Below are 17,860 nucleotides of genomic sequence, written 5' to 3' on the forward strand. Positions count from 1 at the left end.
AAGCCTGTTGCATGTTGGATCTTTACTGGTGGAAAAGGTTTTGAAAGCCCGGAGATAGGTAAAAGTATCTAGGTCAAAACGTAGCCCGCTAAACAAAAAAGGTATCTCAAGGATGCCAGACATCATGTTGGTAGAAGAGAAGCCCACACCGGACCCAAAAACACATGCCCAACAAATCCGATCAAAAAAAAAAAAAGCACCCAACCCTTTCGAAGACGATGTATCATATGCGATCTATCAAAAGCCCGATACAGATCTCATTGTTCCCAGAACGCCAAACCCATGACCTCGAGAAAAGCAATAGGGTATAAGTATACTTCGCGGTGAGAAAATCAACTCGTCCGAGTGAAGAGTATATCAGGGCGAAGGTCGCCCCCTCAGTCGGCGCCCATTGGAAATACCAGGAGGCGGAACGTTTTCCCTCCCCTCCATCATGCCAGCCATCCTCCTAGCGAGCATCTTGTTTGGCAACTTAGTATCAGCAACAACTGAATTTGAGCGTCGCCTTTTGGATGGTGGTCCGTTCATCCCTTCTGCTTCTGTCGCGCTATCCGGGCTGACAACTGGGGAACCATCCTGGTCCGTGGATTTCTCGCCCGTGCTATACACGAGCGGTCTTGCGGCGACGTTTGCATCGACTTCCCTAAGTCCAGTGTTGGAAGGGTTGACGTTGGTCACGGTTGGTGCATGAGTTCCTACCTCGTCCTCGACGTCATTGTAAACGAAGCCTTTCGACGGAGAACCTCCGGGAGAGCTGGAAGGGCCGGACAACTGGTCGTCGCTGTTGAATGGAAGGACTTCCATCTCCTTTGTTGTTCTCAGGCGAGACTTGAGGACCTCATGAGACTCCGTGCTAGGCAAGACAGAAATATAGTCGTACTTCCGTTTCTTCGGGGTGACACCAGTGGCGACATACTCCTCCAGAGAACGATTTTGAAAACTGGAAGACAAGTCCGTAAGGGGCTTCCTAACATCGTTTGATAGCGGAGCAATGGATTCTTCCAGAGTGGCATGATGATGGGTTGCTTCTTGTTGGAACTGGTTCATCCGGCCAGTCAAGTTTTCAACCCGCCCCTCAATCGAGGAGTAGGAGTCGCGAACACCGGTGGCTATTGTATCCAGGGTTGCAATATGCGCATCACGGTAACGACCATTCTGAGATCGTGCCTTTGCCACGAAATCGTCCAGAGCTTCCATTTGCCGTCCCATGTCGTCTACTTGAACGTCAACAATGCGTACCGTCTCCTTATGGACAGATTCTGTTGCCTTCCGGATTGTCGAATTCCGCTGATCAAATGCCTACATACTTAGTAAAAAGTATACCGAAAACGAGGAATACACTTACCTCCCAATCATTTTGCAGCTTCGTCCTGATCTCATCTTTCGATGCATTGACATCCTTAGCGAATTGCTCAGACTTGAAAACCCACTCATCGATCTGGCGGTCATGCTGAGTTGTGGCCTGCTCTAACATGTCCCCTGATGCTGAAATCTCGGTCCTGACCCCGTCAATCTTGGCCCTGAGGCGGGCGAATTGCTTCTGGCGAGATTCCTCAACCAGCGCTTTGATCTGTGACATTAAAATCTCACGTTCCGCTTCCGCAGCGACGTGTTCTTCTTCAATCGCTTGAGCGAGATGAGCGGAGGCCTTGTGCGTCGTTTCTATGTTCTGGCGGTTCGAGCTCTGTAGCTCGGCCCGTAGCCTGTTTATTTCGTTCTTCTGCTCTGAAAGATGCGTGGCCATCGTCTCAAAGATCGATTTCAGGTCTTTTCCAAGGTTATTGAAGGATGTGTGCAGCTAGGGATATTAGTAATGATATACTCCCACTGTGACGGATTAATCCTTACTTGGCTGTGAAGTTGGGTGAATTCACCAATAACCTCCTCCGATATCCGGGCTGCGGCAGCTGAGAGGCCATTAAGTCCCTCTCCTACTTTAGACTTGACTTCCTCGCGCAGATCTTTGATTTCTTCAAGCACATTGTTCATGTCTTCGTGAGCACTAGATGTCTCAGCCTTCGCATTGTTACATGCCGCATCAAGCGAGCGGTTATACTCGGAGAGATCTGACCGAGTCCTCTCGATGTTAGAAATCTCTGTAGCAATGAACTCGTTAACTTTGACAGACGTGGTTTCGAGAAGCTTTGCATGCCGCGTCTGGAAAGCCTCAACCCGCTGGTCAATCCGCTTCGTGACATCTGAAACCTCCGTTGAGGAAGCTCTCCATAATTCCGCATTGGTAGCGTCCAACTCGGCTTTCCGATCAAGCTTTGATTGTAGGCTATTAATATCTTCAACGGTTTGGCCAAGGGTTGATATAAGTCCTTTGCCGACATCCTGGAGCTGGTGTTCAGTCTCTTCATGCGCACATCGCAGCATCTCTTCCTCTTCAAGCTGGGCACGGGTGTTCTGCAAGACAATGTCGGTCTGTTGGAGGACATCATTTGTGGAGCATAAAGCGGCCAATGTGTCGTCGTTGTCCTTCTTCAGGTCGTTGAACTTGCTCGTCAAAGTGAGTAACTCTTGGACCTTATGGCGAAGGCTAGACTCCATCGACTCGATTTTGGCCCGTTGCTCCTCACTGATAATCCTTCGTGACTCGTTTTCCATCTTCATTTCCTCATAAGATTCCACTGACATGTACACTCCGTTACGATGTCTGGTCGCGATCAACTCCGCCTTTAGTTTCTCAATTTCGGCAGTGAATTCACGGAGAAGCGTCATTTTAGGCATGGTAGAGTTTATTTGCGGCTTGTTGCGGATATTCTTGGCTCTGAAAGCATAGTCCAGCGTTGAAATTGTCTCCTCTAGATTGCTTCTAGCAGGCGAGATTGTAGCTATGATGCATGTCTTGGTTCGTCCGCCGAGGGAATCTTGAAGTAAGCGCGTGAGCTTAGATTCTCTAGTAGCTAGTTAGCGTCATGTATTCAAACGACGGTAAAGAATGTACCTATAGGGAATGTGTTGGCTCTTGTCGACGAGGGCATTGATCACGCGGCCAAGGGTAAGCAGACTCTTGTTAATTAAGCCAGCCTCAGTTGCACGCTTATTTTCTGCACCGCTCCGCCCAATGTTCTCGCTACCAGCCAGATCGACCAGGTTTAGCTTGCCAGGGCACACGTATTCCTCCCCAGACTCTGTAGTCCGCTTGATATTCACCGTGATGGTGAACACGGTATGACTTCGTGAACTCAGGTCGTTGCACTTGGTCGCAGCAACTTGACGCTTATGGCTACCTTGCTGGAGAAGTTTGATACCTGCAGTCGCGGAATCGATGTATGTCTCCTCCATGCCTTGTACGAGTGTGCTCATATGACCTTTTTTCTGCTCATTGTCGTAAATCTTTAGCTTCGGGTTCTCTTCCGCGGAGAGCAAATCTCGGAGTTCCTCGTTGTAAAGCTCGATAAAGGAGCATTTTACCGTACTCTCTGTATCAGCTAATTTGGCGAATAGAGAATATAGAACGCGGGGGATAATTCCAGCATTGTCGGATAATATACCCAATGTATCCGTCATATCTCCAGACATCGTGTATGTCTTTCCGGTACCGGTTTGTCCGTATGCGAAGATGGTGCAATTGTATCCAGCAAGCATCTGCAGACTATTTAGCATCGCATACAGCCTTCTCAATCGAAGCTTCAGCCTTACCTCAGTGACAATTGGCAGAACTACATCCTCGTACACCGTAATTTGGTCTGCCGCCGCGGAGAAGACTTTATCGAACGTGTAGGTCTTGTTTGATACTGCATTTGGACCCATTGACAACTCCACAGTTTTACCCTTCACGCCCTCTGTCTGCAAAACAACCCCGCTGTTCTCCTTGACTTCGCGCTCGTTACGGCCTCGACATCGTACGACGACATGGATGCTTGTATCTTCGTTGATTTCTCGCTCAATGTCCCTCTCCTTTCGCTTCGCGAGCACGCTCGCCGGTTCGCCCGGGGATTTTAATGTGCGCGTCCGACTAATGGCAGCCGTTTTTGTTGATACAGCTGGGGATGCTGTGGATGTCTGGCGTTCTGGTATCGCAGAACCCGCCCGTCGTGTCGGCTGTCGCGTCGTCGTTCGCCTGGTGGGAAGGCCAGAAGTAGCCCGCTGGGGGCCGGCCATGATGTGAATAGACGGTAGGAATTAGGTACAGAAACAATAATTGGACATAAGACCAAACTCAGTAAATAAGCAATGAGTCTCGCTGAGGGGCGGTGTCGCAAAATGTCGTGGTTGTCGGCTGTTGTTCCGTTGGCCAGAAAAGGAAAACATAAACAAACCCCAGCGCTTGGACCATCATGTGACTCTGGATCGCCGGTCATCGCAGTCATCGCGGTCGGGGTCGTTCACATGATCCCGTCCTCCATCTTCGCCATCTGACTAGGCTCAAGCAGCCTGATTCTCTACAGCCCGCTATTTTATTACCAACTTACATCACATAAAACCGAACTGAAGATTTTGCTATACTGTACCCAGATCCCATTTCTAAGCGCAACCCAACCACTAAACCCTCTGGCATCTTTGGCTCCCTTTACCCCTCACGGCATGGTCGCGCCCTGCAGCTTATCATGAGTGCCTCGAAAGCTCCAGCGCAGGCCCAGATCTATCCGGGGAAAGGGCTGGGCTCTATAAGTAAGTTCCCCCTTTGACACATCTCTGGCAACGACTAATCCCGAGCAGCACTTGGTGCTTCTCTTCATAACGTCCTAAGCCGCCTCAAAGCCCACCCTCAGACCTACCCCGCGATCGATATCGCGTACTCCGCATCGGATCCTCTACGGCAACCCGTCACTCTTCAGCTCCCGTCAAATGGTCTGCGATTCCGATTTGACGGGCCAGATCAAAGATTGCGTCTTATAGAAGTCTTGGATTTCTCCAAAACACCCTTAGTATATAAAAACCAGGAAGTGTGGAAGGGAGTGGCCAAACCTCAAGAACATTCAGCTTCTCCACAAGGTCCGGGTTTTCGTCACGTCTACAACCGCCTCTTTGGTCCTTCATATCCTGGTGAATACATCCCGCCGACATCATCTTCTGCGTATGGCACATATGTGCTATCGTATCCCGGCGTTGCCTTCTCGTTTCCACTTCAGCATTCCGCTTGGTCGGAACAATGTGATTTCGTAGCATTGCTATCATCCTCTGCGGCTCTACCGGCAACATCTATGTCAATATTTCAGGGCCCCTCGTGGCCAGAAGTTCGAGATAAGCTGTTCACGCAGCAGCCGCAATACCCACGGTCTCCCGCTCTTGCCGGCAAGAGCAAGGAATTTTTGCCTGATGAGATTGAGGAGTTTGTCATTCTAGGAGCTGGTAAACTCGAAGTCACTCGGAGATCAACTCCCTCGACGTATATTAGGCTGTCGCAAACCACCCCACAGGATCTCATTGCAGAATTTGGGCCGCCGGACGCTATTTACCGTAAGAACGATCGCAGGATTTCCATCCATCGGGCCGCTGGCGGCCACGGCCGGGATGAAATGATCCACATGAGTCCAGCATCAGGTAGAGGTATTGAACTTCATGATACAGATCAGTCGTCAAATAACAGCGTAAGTGATGATTCGGATGAGGGCATTTCGCAGACAAGTGCCCTTGATCCCTCTTCGTTGCCGTCGGAGTGCTTCTTCAACTACTTCCATCATGGCTTTGACGCATTCATATCCCATCCGACCACACCTGGTCCAGCGTTTCCAGGCTCTGGTCTTGATGACCCAACTCCCCCATCGCCTTCGTCCCAACTAGTTGTGACTAAGATTGTTCTACATGGAAATGTGCCGGGCTCATATCCGTTTAACCGGTACCGGCGCGGTCGCTGGAAGATCGAGCTGAACCCCTCAGACAACCCCTCCGTATCTGTTGTTACCTCAGAAACACCCTACGACCTGATCTCGCAGCAGCTCAAAAGCGTATGGAAGGGATCATATGCAACCGCGGCGGAAGAGCGAGTTCTTGAAAGACCAATGGTGCTAAATAGAGGGTGGGGTGATAGCCCTGAAAGCAGCGTCGAGTTCCTTGGGGGATGGGAGGAGAGCACAGGCAAGGGACAGAAGACTGTACACGGTGGGCATGACGGTGGCTTAGGAAATACGGAGTTGTTCGGGTTTCCCGGTCTTCTCTTTGAAGTCATGAAGAACGGAGCCGTAAGCTGTTTAACTATATATTGATGTTGTGAATCTATGCCGTAGGTAGATTTCTAGCTAGCCAGTGGCGAATTATTTCTCACATTGATTTTTTTTTTTTGATTTTGATTTTTTGCTTCTTTACCGGTATAAAATATATGCTTTATTGTTGAGGCTTCAATCATCCTTGCGCGCAAGCTCGAGGGTGCAAGGTTGTTTGTCTTGGGCCGACCTCCGCGAGGAACGTGGGTCTCAGATGCCAAGCTGTATTATTTTCTGGAGTCCTTGATTTGCAGCAACAACCTTTCCTCCGCGCCACAACTTTGACGCAAACTTATTATCCAGTTAAGCAGGATATGCTTAAGCGGTAGCATGTCCGAACTGCCGCGGACGCTGGCGCGGTCGTGGTCGTCGACCCTAAAGCTGCCAAAGTCGACGTTCCCGGCGCGTGTGACTCCGACCGATCAGACAAAATACCTAAAGCGATGCACCGACGACCTCTATGCCTGGCAACGTCGTGAAAGGCCTGCCGATCGACTGTTTGTCCTCCACGATGGCCCTCCCTACGCGAATGGCGACCTTCACGTCGGTCACGCCCTCAATAAAATATTGAAGGACATAATATGCCGTGTACAACTCGGTGCGGGAAAGAGGGTGCGCTACGTGCCGGGCTGGGACTGTCATGGATTGCCCATCGAACTGAAGGCCCTGGAGGCGCGAAAGGATGCCCGAGAAGAGGGCGGAATTGTTGATGCTGCCGTCACGAGAAAAGTCGCGCGAAACCTGGCAGAGAAGACGGTGAAGAAACAGATGAACGGATTCCGGAGTTTTGTGGTAATGGCGGACTGGGAAAATCATTGGAAAACTATGGACAAGGATTTCGAAAAGCGGCAACTTGGTATCTTTCGCGAAATGGTGGAGAAGGGTCTCATTTACCGGAGGTTCAAACCGGTGTACTGGTCGCCTTCAACGGGCACGGCGCTTGCGGAGGCAGAGCTTGAGTATAAAGATGATCATGTTTCTACAGCTGCCTTTGTGAAGTTCCCGCTGGTTACAGTTCCTTCGCATCTGAAGCGGGACCCATTGCTGCAAGGAAAAGATATCAGTGCTGTCATCTGGACTACGACCCCATGGACACTTCCGGCTAATGCTGCTATTGCTATACACCCTTTGTTCCAATACACAATTGTCGAATCGGCAGCTCATGGTTATCTACTCGTCGCACAATCTCGGTTAGAGTATCTTGAATTTGTTCTGAAAGAAGACCTCTCCGTGATTGTGCCATCGATTCTCGGCTCAGAGCTCGTGGACAACACTACGTATCAGCCCCTGTTTAAAGCGGCGAATTCGGAACCGCAGCCGCTCATTGCTGCGGACTTCGTGACCGCTGACTCAGGCACAGGGCTAGTCCATTGTGCCCCTGGGCATGGTATGGAGGACTACGAAGCCTGTCTTAGCCGCGGAATCCTAGCATTTGCCCCGGTTGATGACCATGGAAAGTTCACCGATCTCGCAATGCCTGATGACCCGAAACGATTGAGTGGCAAAAGCGTGCTGGCCGATGGGAATGTTGCTGTACTCGAGTACATTGAGTCACAAGGGCAACTCCTTTTTCAGCACCGCTACGGACACCGGTACCCGTATGATTGGAGATCAAAGCAACCGATCATCATTAGGGCTACTGAACAATGGTTCGCCGATGTGGCCGATATCCAAAGCAGTGCACTAAAGGCTCTCGATGATGTCCAATTCGTACCGGCGGCGGGCCGGCAACGGCTGGAGAACTTTGTGAAGAACAGAAGTGAATGGTGTATCTCCCGTCAACGCGCTTGGGGTGTCCCCATCCCCGCTCTTTATCATCAAGGTACGGGAGAGGCTGTACTTACCAAAGACAGCGTTTCCCATATTATGAGTGTTATTGATGAACGTGGGATCAACGCATGGTGGACCGACGATGCCAATGATCCCTCTTGGATCCCGCCCGCGTTGAGAGAAACCTCAAGTTCTGGCTATAGACGCGGGACGGATACAATGGACGTTTGGTTCGACAGCGGTACTAGTTGGGCAGAAGTTGAAACCCCTTACGGTGAACATGGTCGTCCCGCAGATGTTTATCTCGAGGGTAGCGATCAACACCGCGGATGGTTCCAGTCGGGACTTCTCACCTATGTCGCACACCAGCTTGCTTCCGGCCAGACTGACGCGCCTCGTGCTCCATTCAAGACCCTGATTACCCATGGCTTCACGCTTGACGAGGAGGGACGAAAGATGAGCAAATCCATTGGCAACGTCATGGAACCCCAGGACATCATGGCCGGCACTCTTCTACCTCCACTGAAGCAGAAAAAGGGAAAAAAGCAAGGGGGGGATGGGAAACCCGTTTACGACGCTTTAGGTCCGGACGCTCTTCGATTGTGGGCCGCAAGCAGTGACTACACTCGCGACGTTGTCATGGGCAAGCAAGTTCTACAAACAGTCCATACCAGTTTGCACAAGTACCGCGTTACTTTTAAGCTACTCCTTGGTGCCCTTTCGGACTTCCGCCCAGAAAATAAGGTTCAGTATGATCAACTTCTGCTGGTGGATCGAATCGCCCTTCTACACCTCTCAGAAATGACGCTTGCAGCGCGAACTGCCTGCGAGAAGTTTGAATTCTACAAGGCAGTCAGTGCTGTCAATCGATGGGCGAACCTCGAGTTCTCTGCTTTTTACATGGAAGCCATCAAAGACCGCCTGTATACTTATGCCGAAAACAGTCCTAGCAGACGGGCTGCTCAAACGACACTGTTTCACATTTACCAACATCTACAGGAAGTCCTAGGTCCCATTACACCGTTATTGGTGGAGGAAACTTGGGAGCACACCCCGGAGGCGCTCAAGGCCGCATTTGAGCACCCTCTGAGACGCACTGTCTCGAAACCTGACCCACAATGGCAGGACCCGTCCCTGAGTGGAGACTATCAGGAGATCGTCACGGTCCACTCCGCTATCAAGAGTATGCTGGAGAAGGCAAGAGGAAACAAGCAGACCGGCTCATCCTTGCAATCTTTCGTGCATATCCAGCTCCCGAACACTGCTACCCAATCTGTGCTCCAACGAAAGCTGGAAGAGCTCCCTGATATCTTTGTCGTCTCCTCAGTCACGCTTACCGGTAGCGAAGAAGCCCTTCCCGACACGATAGCGAGCGCCGATTGGCAGTATAGCGAAGAGTTTGAACTTCCGATCGGTGGGAAAGGAAGAGTGTATGTTTACAGCCCGCAGGCATCCAAGTGCCCTCGATGCTGGCGGTACGTCATCCCGCAAGCAGAGGCCGCCGCGGACAAGGCGTGCAATCGCTGTGAAGAAGTCGTCCAGGGACTAAATGGATCTGCGTGACCGGATCGCTTCCGTGCGCATCCTCGATCTCGCAACTACCCTGTAGACACGTACAATAAAACAGCGGGGTCACCCCTGTTGCGTGCGGTGTGTCTTCTTGATTCTAATATTGAGTCGTGTATATTATAAATAGAATTAGAAATGGACCACTCTTTGGCACTTGCTCGGAGTAATACGTCCCAATAATAATGCCAGTCCAACTTTCAGGATGCTGCTTGTCGTCAGTGGCAAGATCGGAACTTGCGCCGGCTCCGCCAAGACCCAGTCCTTCCCGCGTCGATGAGACGATGACTGGAAGACTCGCCCTTGACAGCTACTGCAATGCTCAGCTGACTTGCTTTTACTCTGCTTGCAGCGACCGAATCGAGCTCACGATTCGACCAATGTCCATCGATGTTTCCTTCATGTTCCAGAGAGCTCCGGCAGCTCTCTGCCCGATGACGACGTTCTGGTGTCAGTATGACGATTGAAATGTAAGACCACCGCTGCCATGCCACCCCGGATGCGCGCAGTTGGCGAATGACGTCCCTCACTCTGAATCGACCCAGCAGTCTTTGGTCCACTCAGGTCGAGACCATGGATGTCACCATCATCGTCGCTGGCTGCTGAGAGCCTATAAATGCGTCCAGCCCCGGGTCCAGTAGCATCGGCTACGCACGGCTTAGTGGAGGAACCATCATTATCGCCCACCTCGAAACAGATCGGTATAGCAAATATGATCGAAGACGCGCTGAAAAAGACTGTCACAGTCACGCAGACTCTGACCGAGACCGTCACCAAGGCCGTTCCTTCGCACGACCCGACCTCATCATGGACTACGACCACCTCGGTGGCTCCTATCCCCACAGTAATTCCGGACCATCCAACCTTCCAGGCGGTTGATACTGCTGCCAAGCGGACATTATGGTATGGTGGGCATTAGATCTGGGAAAATGCTGAATTCTGATTTCGATTAGGGTTGTTACAGTGCTCATGGCGCTTTCGTCTCTGGTTTTCTACATTCTCAGCAATCGCGTACAGCTAGTAAGTTTTACCGTTATATCGGACTATACAGCTACTGATTCTCCAGCCAAAACGTGTCATTCACTACCTAGTCGCTACCGCAACCACAGTTTCATTTATCATCTATCTTGCTCTTGCTACGGGACAGGGCATGGACTGGAAATACGATACATATAACCACAAGCACAAGCACGTTCCGGACACTGAATATGGAATCGTCCGCCAGGTCCTTTGGTTGCGCTATGTCAATTGGTTCCTTACCGGACCCCTGATTCTCGCAAGCTTGACCCTCCTCTCCGGCCTCCCTGGCGCGTCGCTCTTTGCTGCCATTGTAGCCGATTGGGTAATGCTGGGAACTGGCCTTTTCGGCACTTATGCTCCCAACACATCGCGCAAGTGGATCTGGTTCGCTCTCAGTGCGATTGCTTTCATCACTCTCATCTATCATATCGGCATCAAGGGAACCAGAGCCGCGAACAACCGGGACTCGCACACCCGCCGACTCTTCTCGGCTATCGCAAGTGTGGCACTTCTGGCCAAGGCTTTGTACCCGATGTATGTTTTGTTCTATGCTCTTGATTATTCGATACTGACGCAAACTAGTACCCTGGCTGCTGGCCCGCTCTCTCTCAAGCTTGGCCTCACTGGAGAGACCATCCTCTTTGCCATTCACGATATCGTCATCCAAGGAATCCTCGGGTACTGGCTTGTCATTGCAAATGATGCTGCTACTGGAACGTAAGAATCGCCTAATTACCTTTTTCCCATTCTTTTCGATTGATTTGTGCTGACAAACTTAGCAACCTCTATGTAGACGGCTTTTGGTCTAGCGGACTCGGCAACGAGGGAGCAATCCGCATTAACGAGGAAGAGGGCGCTTAATTCGTTTTACTCTCAATAGCCCTAAAGTCTACTAGAACTCGATAGGACACGAACGATTTGAATTCAGCGCAGCTGCGGAAGCAGCGTAAATTTACGGAAGAGCAGCTTGTCCAAACAAGGTATATGATAGGAACTGTTTGTGCAGCATAACCTTTCGAGGTACTATTATCAGTCTGTGAAGTCATGATCTCAGCTGGCGTTGTCTAATTAATGGGTGTAATTTAACTATTAACAGCAATAGCATAAGTCGTGATAAATACATAATATTTCTATATCACTTGGCAAATTCATTACCCATTGTCAAGATGGTCACTCTGGGTGCAAGTCACTTGTCCAAGTCACTTGTCCAAATATGAGATATACATATTGTACACACCTTACGAGGTAGGCCGTGGAGCTCAGCCCAGAACTGTTAGCCCAGTACTGTCCGATATTGCATACGCAGCATATACTTCTCATGAATGGAGCAACGCCAGTGGTTTACCGTTCTCCTCTTACAACCTGTTCTCTTGGGCCCCATGGTTTTACGTGGGGAGAGTGGATCCAATGCTTGAACCAAGGCGACTCAAATGACAGTTTTACTTGTTTGCTCTCCACAATGGTATATCTGAGATCTTCATGATCATCATGGTGGGATCGCCTTTAGATTACAGTTGTAGTCGGCCGACAGATGAGGTAGTCAAGTCGTAAGCATTGTCTCTCTACACTGTCGAAGTAACGCGCTTTTGTCCCCCCATCTTTGAATTGAGTCACCGGTTTTTTTTTCGCAGACACCTAATCCGGAGCGTTGAATGCAGCAGGAGTTGCTCTTACCCTAGGACAGACAGCACCGAGCGTCGAAGCAGCGAGCACTTCCAGCGTTGAGCGAGAATGTATTGCTGGGAACACGCCTTGCACAATCCCTATGTACTGCTGATGAGCGCGGACGAGCGTGAATGGCAGCATTAATGGAGAGATATCTCTACGTTTATCCGCATGCTACGAGTTAGGGTTGTAGGCTAGGCTGCCGCAGTGCGCTTGTACGTGTACTTTCCTAAAATAGTCTACTCATAGATGAGCTATCAGACCACCTGGTGAGTCCCCTATCAATTGATAGTCCCGCCTAGCATTTCAGCCGCATCTTTCGTGGGATATCGATGGAGATTTGCGCTAAGTATGGTTCTTACTTCTCAGCTGTTCGCTAAACACTGCCATCAACCCGCAAGGGCGATGCTTGTCATATCTGAGTAGCCTCCTCGGTGACCTTAACCCTAGAGGACTCTTTGCGAGCAGAGAGATCGTAAATGGCAATTAGAGTACTTGAAGATTACCATCGGAAATTCTCCTTTCTTTTCTATATGCTCAAAGATCGCAAACATTATGGCTCGGCTCAGTAGACTTGCCAGGATAGGTCTTTGGCGCTCGACTATATATTTCTGGCCATTCTGGTCTCTGAGCTGTTGAAAATCCAGATGGGATAGGTATCTTAAGTCCTTCAACCGGGATGGGCTATGCCCGAATCATCAAGTTCCAGCACGCCGGTGTTCTAATGGCAAGTGATGGCCGCTTGTGGACGTTGGTACGCGAAGGACACTCCAAGGTAACTAACGGCCTACGTGCAACTACATCATTGACGAGAGCAGTGAATAGAGTGCTACGCAGTGTGTATGCACTACACATCCGTTATCTTAGAGTTCCTCAGCTGCCTCGTCAATCACCCTAGGGGCGGCTCATTGGAAGAGCTACGGGAAGCTCCACCATGCGCTTCAGTTTCTCCTCTGGCGATCCAGAGATCCAGATCCTGGAATAATATGGACTCTGGGCGCTGCCGTGAGAACGTCGCGGTGCAGGCTAAAAAGCACACCCCCAAATGGTAACCGTTGCTTGAGTTGAACAATGGGAGCTCTTGATGAGCTACGAATGGGGCACCTGCAGCGGCAAGACAGCACTAACTGACGTGCCCGTCCATGTTAAACGGAGTCTCGGGGCGCCAGAGACACGGAACCGTCATCTGTACGCAGAAGCGTCCGGGTTCGAGAGTCTATATACGGTTTGAGGTCCCTCCACAGAGCAAGTTATCGCCACCCATCAGACGCAGCGATGATTAGGAGACACGCTCAAGTATACTCAGAGAACCAACGCGTCGTACTCATCAGGACAGCCATGCAAAGGGTAACTGGTCATGGGCTACGTCTTTCTAGCCGTACATTTGATAGTTTGTAAGGTGACATTTAGCGCTTCCTTCGATTAGAAAGCCCATATAACATACATTCATGGCCGGGTATCGCCGCGATCCTCCCACTCCCCCTTTGCATGGCACTCCGTCAAATATTGCTTGATCAAGTATAGCTCCCAAATGAATCTCAAGGCCAGGTTGGCTAACTGAATTGGAGGCGTAGTGCCTGTCCCCACTTGGCCCTACCGATATCGCCGAACAATTATACCGTTAACACGTTCAATGACGGTGTCTTGCTTTATTTTTCTGTTTACGTATTCTAGAAGCCAGATTAATTGAAGAAGGCGAAAGCTAACCTTTGGGTAACCCCAAAAGGCTGGTTACAGCTCACTACAGTAACCAGTCCAAGCGGAAAATACGAAAAGTCCACCATGGATGATCAGCAACACGACCCGAGCGTCCGATTTCAAGGTAACATCGTCGCTACAAGATTAACGCGCTGTCTCGTGTAGCGAGATAACGCAGCACTGCGCCCGTCATATTGTTTGTCGATCCGACGACGATCGTCTCCAGAAGAGATCAGATGAGACATATAAGACAAGCACTGTGCCCTCAACACCCTGAACGTCCTCAGAGGATAGTATTCTACCCAAATAGAACAGACATGAAGTGGACAACAGCCTGTCTCGCCCCCCTGCTCGGACTCGCTGCGGCCGGGTCTAAAGCCCAGATTGGGCAGCATGTGATATTCTCCTACCCTGGCGAAACGCCCCCAGAGCACCTCTTTGATCTCATCAGAGCAGGTGAAGTCGGCGGGGTCATCATCTTCGGCGAGAATGTTACTGAGGACCTCCCTGAGACCATCGAGCGGTTCCTCTCGACTTACCGCGAGAGCCCAGCGTACAACGGGACACCCCTCCTGATCATGACCGACCAGGAAGGAGGGCAAATCCGTCGTCTCCCGGGCGCGCCAGAGCAAACAGCGCGAGAAGTTGGCGACTCATCGGACCCTTTTGCGGCAGCTGGTGAGATGGGCGCAGGCGCAGCGGAAACGCTGACGAGCTACAACATGAACGCAAACCTGGCGCCCGTCCTGGCTGTTTATCGAGAGGAGGGTGATTTCACGGATCGCTATGGAAGATCGTACAGCAATAATGCGACAGTGGTGTCGGGCTGTGCGGCGCAGTTCGTCGAGAATCAGCAGGGAGCGAATGTCCTTGCGACAGCGAAGCATTTCCCCGGCTTGGGGGCAGCCGCGACAGAGGAGAACACGGATGAACGACCAGTGACGATCGATATATCGCTTGACGAAATCCGTACAGTTGATGAGGTACCGTATCATGATGTGATACAGGCCGGGGTAGCCATGATCATGCCGTCGTGGGCGATCTACCCGGCGCTCGACGCCGAGCGGCCGGCTGGGATGAGCTCGCGCTGGATTCAGGAGGAATTGCGCGGGCGACTGGGGTATGATGGGGTGATTATTACTGATGCAATTGAGGCAGGGTCGTTGGGGGCATTTGGCGACGACAACAACAGGGCGCTGTTGGCGAAGAAGGCTGGAGTGGACCTGCTTCTTGCGTCGGGGAGGAATGTCACCCAGGGGGAGAGCATTGTTGCTGCCTTGGACGCTGCGCTGGAGAGCGGAGAGTTGTCGCAGGATGAATTGGATGCGTCAAGTAAGAGGGTGCAGGAGGTGCGAGCGAGGCTGGCATAGATCTAAGCCCTAGCGTCTATCGTGCTGGCGCAACTGGTCTACCTAGTACAAACTCGTACTATCATAGCAATGTGATTTAGTGCTGATCATCTGTATCCATTGCTCAAATCGCTTTTAGAGCACCAATTTCGTCTAAGAGGAGATATTCTCAGCTCAATGTCTTGCCCTCTCTATCTGTCAATGCGTAAGGAACATTTCTTCCATCAATCAGAATCGAGGCAGGCCTGGCAGTTAGATCATCTAGCAGTAGTGCTCATTATTCGAGAGGGCATCCAAGTAGACATGAGCTCAATGCAATCCAAGTAATAGTCAGTAATCCTACTCTCAACTGGGAATTATGTACCTGAATTGTTCCAGCTGTTTCTTCACCGTGTCTCTGGCACAGCGTCTCGAAGAGAAGGCTAGTAACTCAGTTCATCTCTATTCCGATCCCCCGCCCGCTCTTGAGTGCCCATCAACTAGGCTTCAGGAGCCTGAATGTCAGGGATACTACCGGGCTCAATTCGTCTGGGAGGAACCCGGGCATTTCAGGCTGGTCCGAGTAGATCGAACAGCTGGAGGCATAGAAGATCCACCCGTTGCTCATTACACAAGAAGATCTTGCAGCGTATTCACCTACTCGCTACGGCGCTGCGGTGACTGATGGAGAAACCATTATAGCCAGGCAAGGTGTTCCCAGCCATTAACCTCTGGATCAAAATCTCCGTACGGCGCGGAGAGCATCAAACTGACAGGTGAGCTCGTGATATGGATCCGTAACGGTCCAGCGCAGGCTGTGCGGCATTGATTCATACAGATGTCGCATACTATACTGAGGTATCTAAGTACGTTATTATATTCATCCCACGATTTGGTCAACAAATGACAAATCACTCAACCAACGCCATTAGCTTTCTCCCGATTGTGTCACGCGGCCTCGCCGGCTTCTCAGCCGCAAGGATCTCCTGCAGCCCGGTCTGCAAATCCACCTCGGTGCTCTTCCAAGCCCACGGGTCGCTCCAGAACCAGATGCGATGTCCGACATAAAGCAGCGCAAACGCCGGGATGCCGATGTACGCTGTGAAGAAGTTCGCTGCTGACCAATTTTGCGGGAAGAAACATGTGAAGCCGTTGATCAGTAGCAGAAAAATGGCAAAAGATAATCCGACCCAGATTCCATAGGGTTGCAGGCGAGACGAGTAAGGCTTCTCCACACCCTGAGCCTTGATAGCGGCGTTAAACCGAAAGTACACGATGCAGCAGCAGATCCAGGAGATGAAGCCTGACGTGTTGGTGAAGTTGATAAGCCAGTTGAAGACGGTGTAGCTGCCGGAAGAAACGGCGAGGTATGAGAGGAGAGAAAAAAGCGCAGACACAGTGACAGCAAGCCATGGAACACCAAATCTGTTGCACGACTTGAATATGCTCGGTGCGTTCCCCGATACAGCAAGACCGTACAAGCTACGGCTGGACATGTACAGGAACGAGTTGCCTGCCGACCATGCTGATGTCAGAATCGCCGCGTTGACAATGTGGCGGAGAACAGGTATGCCTGCGTTCTGGATTGCTGCAACGAATGGGGACGCGGAGGCGTTGTTCGTGTCGCCCGTGAGGAGTGCCTGGTCCTGACTCGAGCAGATGACGCCAATCGCGAGGGCGCCGAGGAGATAGAATATCACGAGTCGATAAATATATCTCCTCCCAGCCTTGGGCACGTTCCGTCTCGGCGACTCCATCTCTCCAGCTGTGACGATGATGAGTTCCGGGGCAAAGATGAATGCGATGGCGGACTTGACGATGCACTGTAACAACCCGATGAACCTTCCTGTGTTCTCATTTGAGGTAACGAGGTACGTGTTCATCGCCCCAGGATCCTTCCAGTAATGGAATCCCAATCGTTGTCGATTCGGCCCGCCGCCCCAGAAAAGGATGAAACTCAACAGTAACAGCCCGATGAGGGTGATGATCTTGATCCCAGCAAACCAGAACTCGGTCTCTCCGTATATTCCAACAGGCATATAATTCAAGACCACAATGACAACCAGCATGATAGTGATCCAAGCAGCCAAAGGCACACCGTTCGGCCAGTAATCAATCACTAGCGAGGCGGCGACGATTTCGTAGGGGACCAAGATACCCAAGCTGTACCAATACAGATACCCCATCGCAAAGCCGAGACTACGGCTCACGTACCGAAAGCCGTGGTAAGACATGGTGCCTCCGTGAACGGGTAGGTATGCGCCCACCTCGGCGATACCCGTGACGATGCAGTAGACGAGGGTTGAAATAAAGACATAGCCCAGGAAAAGCGAGAGAGGTCCGCCGATGTTGAGGGCTTGTCCGGACCCGACGAAGAGGCCGGTTCCTGAGCCCCGGTTTAGAAGAGTCACTCCAATAGGACGGGGTAAGAGGAAGGTGGGAGGGTGAAAGCACACGAACCAATTGTCCCTCCCAGCGCCATAAGCTGAACATGCCGTGTTTTCAGCCCGCGCTGAGTGTTCTGATATCTAGAATCGAGGAGTTCGGCCTCGACGAGAGCCTGGAGAGTCCCAGCTTTTGTTTCTGTCTCTGGGACAGCTTCAGGGTCACGGTTGCCATAGGGGGCGGGTGTTGGTTTTTCGGCGGCCATAGTGCTCGCGA

General features: G+C 51.2%; 6 protein-coding genes across 6 annotated transcripts, besides 1 other annotated feature; 4 read left to right on the top strand and 2 right to left on the bottom strand.

The window, feature by feature from the left end:
• Nucleotides 1–17,860: part of a sequence feature (contig 1.55 1613..492661(-1)) that runs on past both edges of the window.
• Nucleotides 48–4,251, bottom strand: ANIA_03363 (kinesin family protein bimC). Its single transcript, XM_655875.2, has 5 exons — nt 3,649–4,251; nt 2,951–3,594; nt 1,849–2,902; nt 1,346–1,798; nt 48–1,299 (listed from the first exon to the last, which is right to left on the bottom strand). The coding sequence occupies exons 1-5, from the start codon at nt 4,108–4,110 to the stop codon at nt 358–360; spliced, it is 3,555 nt and encodes a 1,184-aa protein (XP_660967.1). The 5' UTR covers nt 4,111–4,251; the 3' UTR covers nt 48–357.
• On the top strand, nt 4,557–6,155 carry ANIA_10404 (UPF0183 domain protein; the record flags this gene model as incomplete). The annotated part of the gene is made up of 2 exons (XM_655874.2): nt 4,557–4,620; nt 4,669–6,155. 2 exons carry the CDS (start codon nt 4,557–4,559, stop codon nt 6,153–6,155), a joined length of 1,551 nt encoding a protein of 516 aa, XP_660966.2.
• ANIA_10393 (isoleucine--tRNA ligase ISM1) lies at nt 6,483–9,485 on the top strand (the record flags this gene model as incomplete). The annotated part of the gene is made up of 1 exon (XM_050612477.1): nt 6,483–9,485. One exon carries the CDS (start codon nt 6,483–6,485, stop codon nt 9,483–9,485), a length of 3,003 nt encoding a protein of 1,000 aa, XP_050468395.1.
• Nucleotides 10,086–11,651, top strand: nopA. The gene is made up of 5 exons (XM_655873.2): nt 10,086–10,391; nt 10,442–10,508; nt 10,555–11,042; nt 11,091–11,225; nt 11,288–11,651. The coding sequence occupies exons 1-5, from the start codon at nt 10,105–10,107 to the stop codon at nt 11,367–11,369; spliced, it is 1,059 nt and encodes a 352-aa protein (XP_660965.2). The 5' UTR covers nt 10,086–10,104; the 3' UTR covers nt 11,370–11,651.
• Nucleotides 14,189–15,884, top strand: ANIA_03360 (putative glycosyl hydrolase; the record flags this gene model as incomplete). Its single annotated transcript, XM_655872.1, has 3 exons — nt 14,189–15,203; nt 15,453–15,543; nt 15,599–15,884. The coding sequence occupies 3 exons, from the start codon at nt 14,189–14,191 to the stop codon at nt 15,882–15,884; spliced, it is 1,392 nt and encodes a 463-aa protein (XP_660964.1).
• Nucleotides 15,991–17,857, bottom strand: ANIA_03359 (proline permease PrnB). The gene has a single exon (XM_050612478.1). The coding sequence runs from the start codon at nt 17,431–17,433 to the stop codon at nt 16,111–16,113; it is 1,323 nt and encodes a 440-aa protein (XP_050468396.1). The 5' UTR covers nt 17,434–17,857; the 3' UTR covers nt 15,991–16,110.

Source organism: Aspergillus nidulans, chromosome VI (genome assembly GCF_000011425.1).
Source record: "Aspergillus nidulans FGSC A4 chromosome VI".
NCBI classification, from domain to species: Eukaryota; Fungi; Ascomycota; class Eurotiomycetes; order Eurotiales; family Aspergillaceae; genus Aspergillus; species Aspergillus nidulans.

Coding starts and splice junctions, on each gene's coding strand:
- ANIA_03363 (XM_655875.2), bottom strand. CDS start 4,110: ATGGCCGGCCCCCAGCGGGCTACTTCTGGCCTTCCCACCAGGCGAACG. Junction 2,903..2,950: donor AGCCAACACATTCCCTATAG/GTACATTCTTTA, acceptor ACTAGCTACTAG/AGAATCTAAGCTCACGCGCT. Junction 1,799..1,848: donor TCACCCAACTTCACAGCCAA/GTAAGGATTAAT, acceptor TAATATCCCTAG/CTGCACACATCCTTCAATAA.
- nopA (XM_655873.2), top strand. CDS start 10,105: ATGCGTCCAGCCCCGGGTCCAGTAGCATCGGCTACGCACGGCTTAGTG. Junction 10,392..10,441: donor GCTGCCAAGCGGACATTATG/GTATGGTGGGCA, acceptor GATTTCGATTAG/GGTTGTTACAGTGCTCATGG. Junction 11,043..11,090: donor GCCAAGGCTTTGTACCCGAT/GTATGTTTTGTT, acceptor GACGCAAACTAG/TACCCTGGCTGCTGGCCCGC.
- ANIA_03359 (XM_050612478.1), bottom strand. CDS start 17,433: ATGTCTTACCACGGCTTTCGGTACGTGAGCCGTAGTCTCGGCTTTGCG.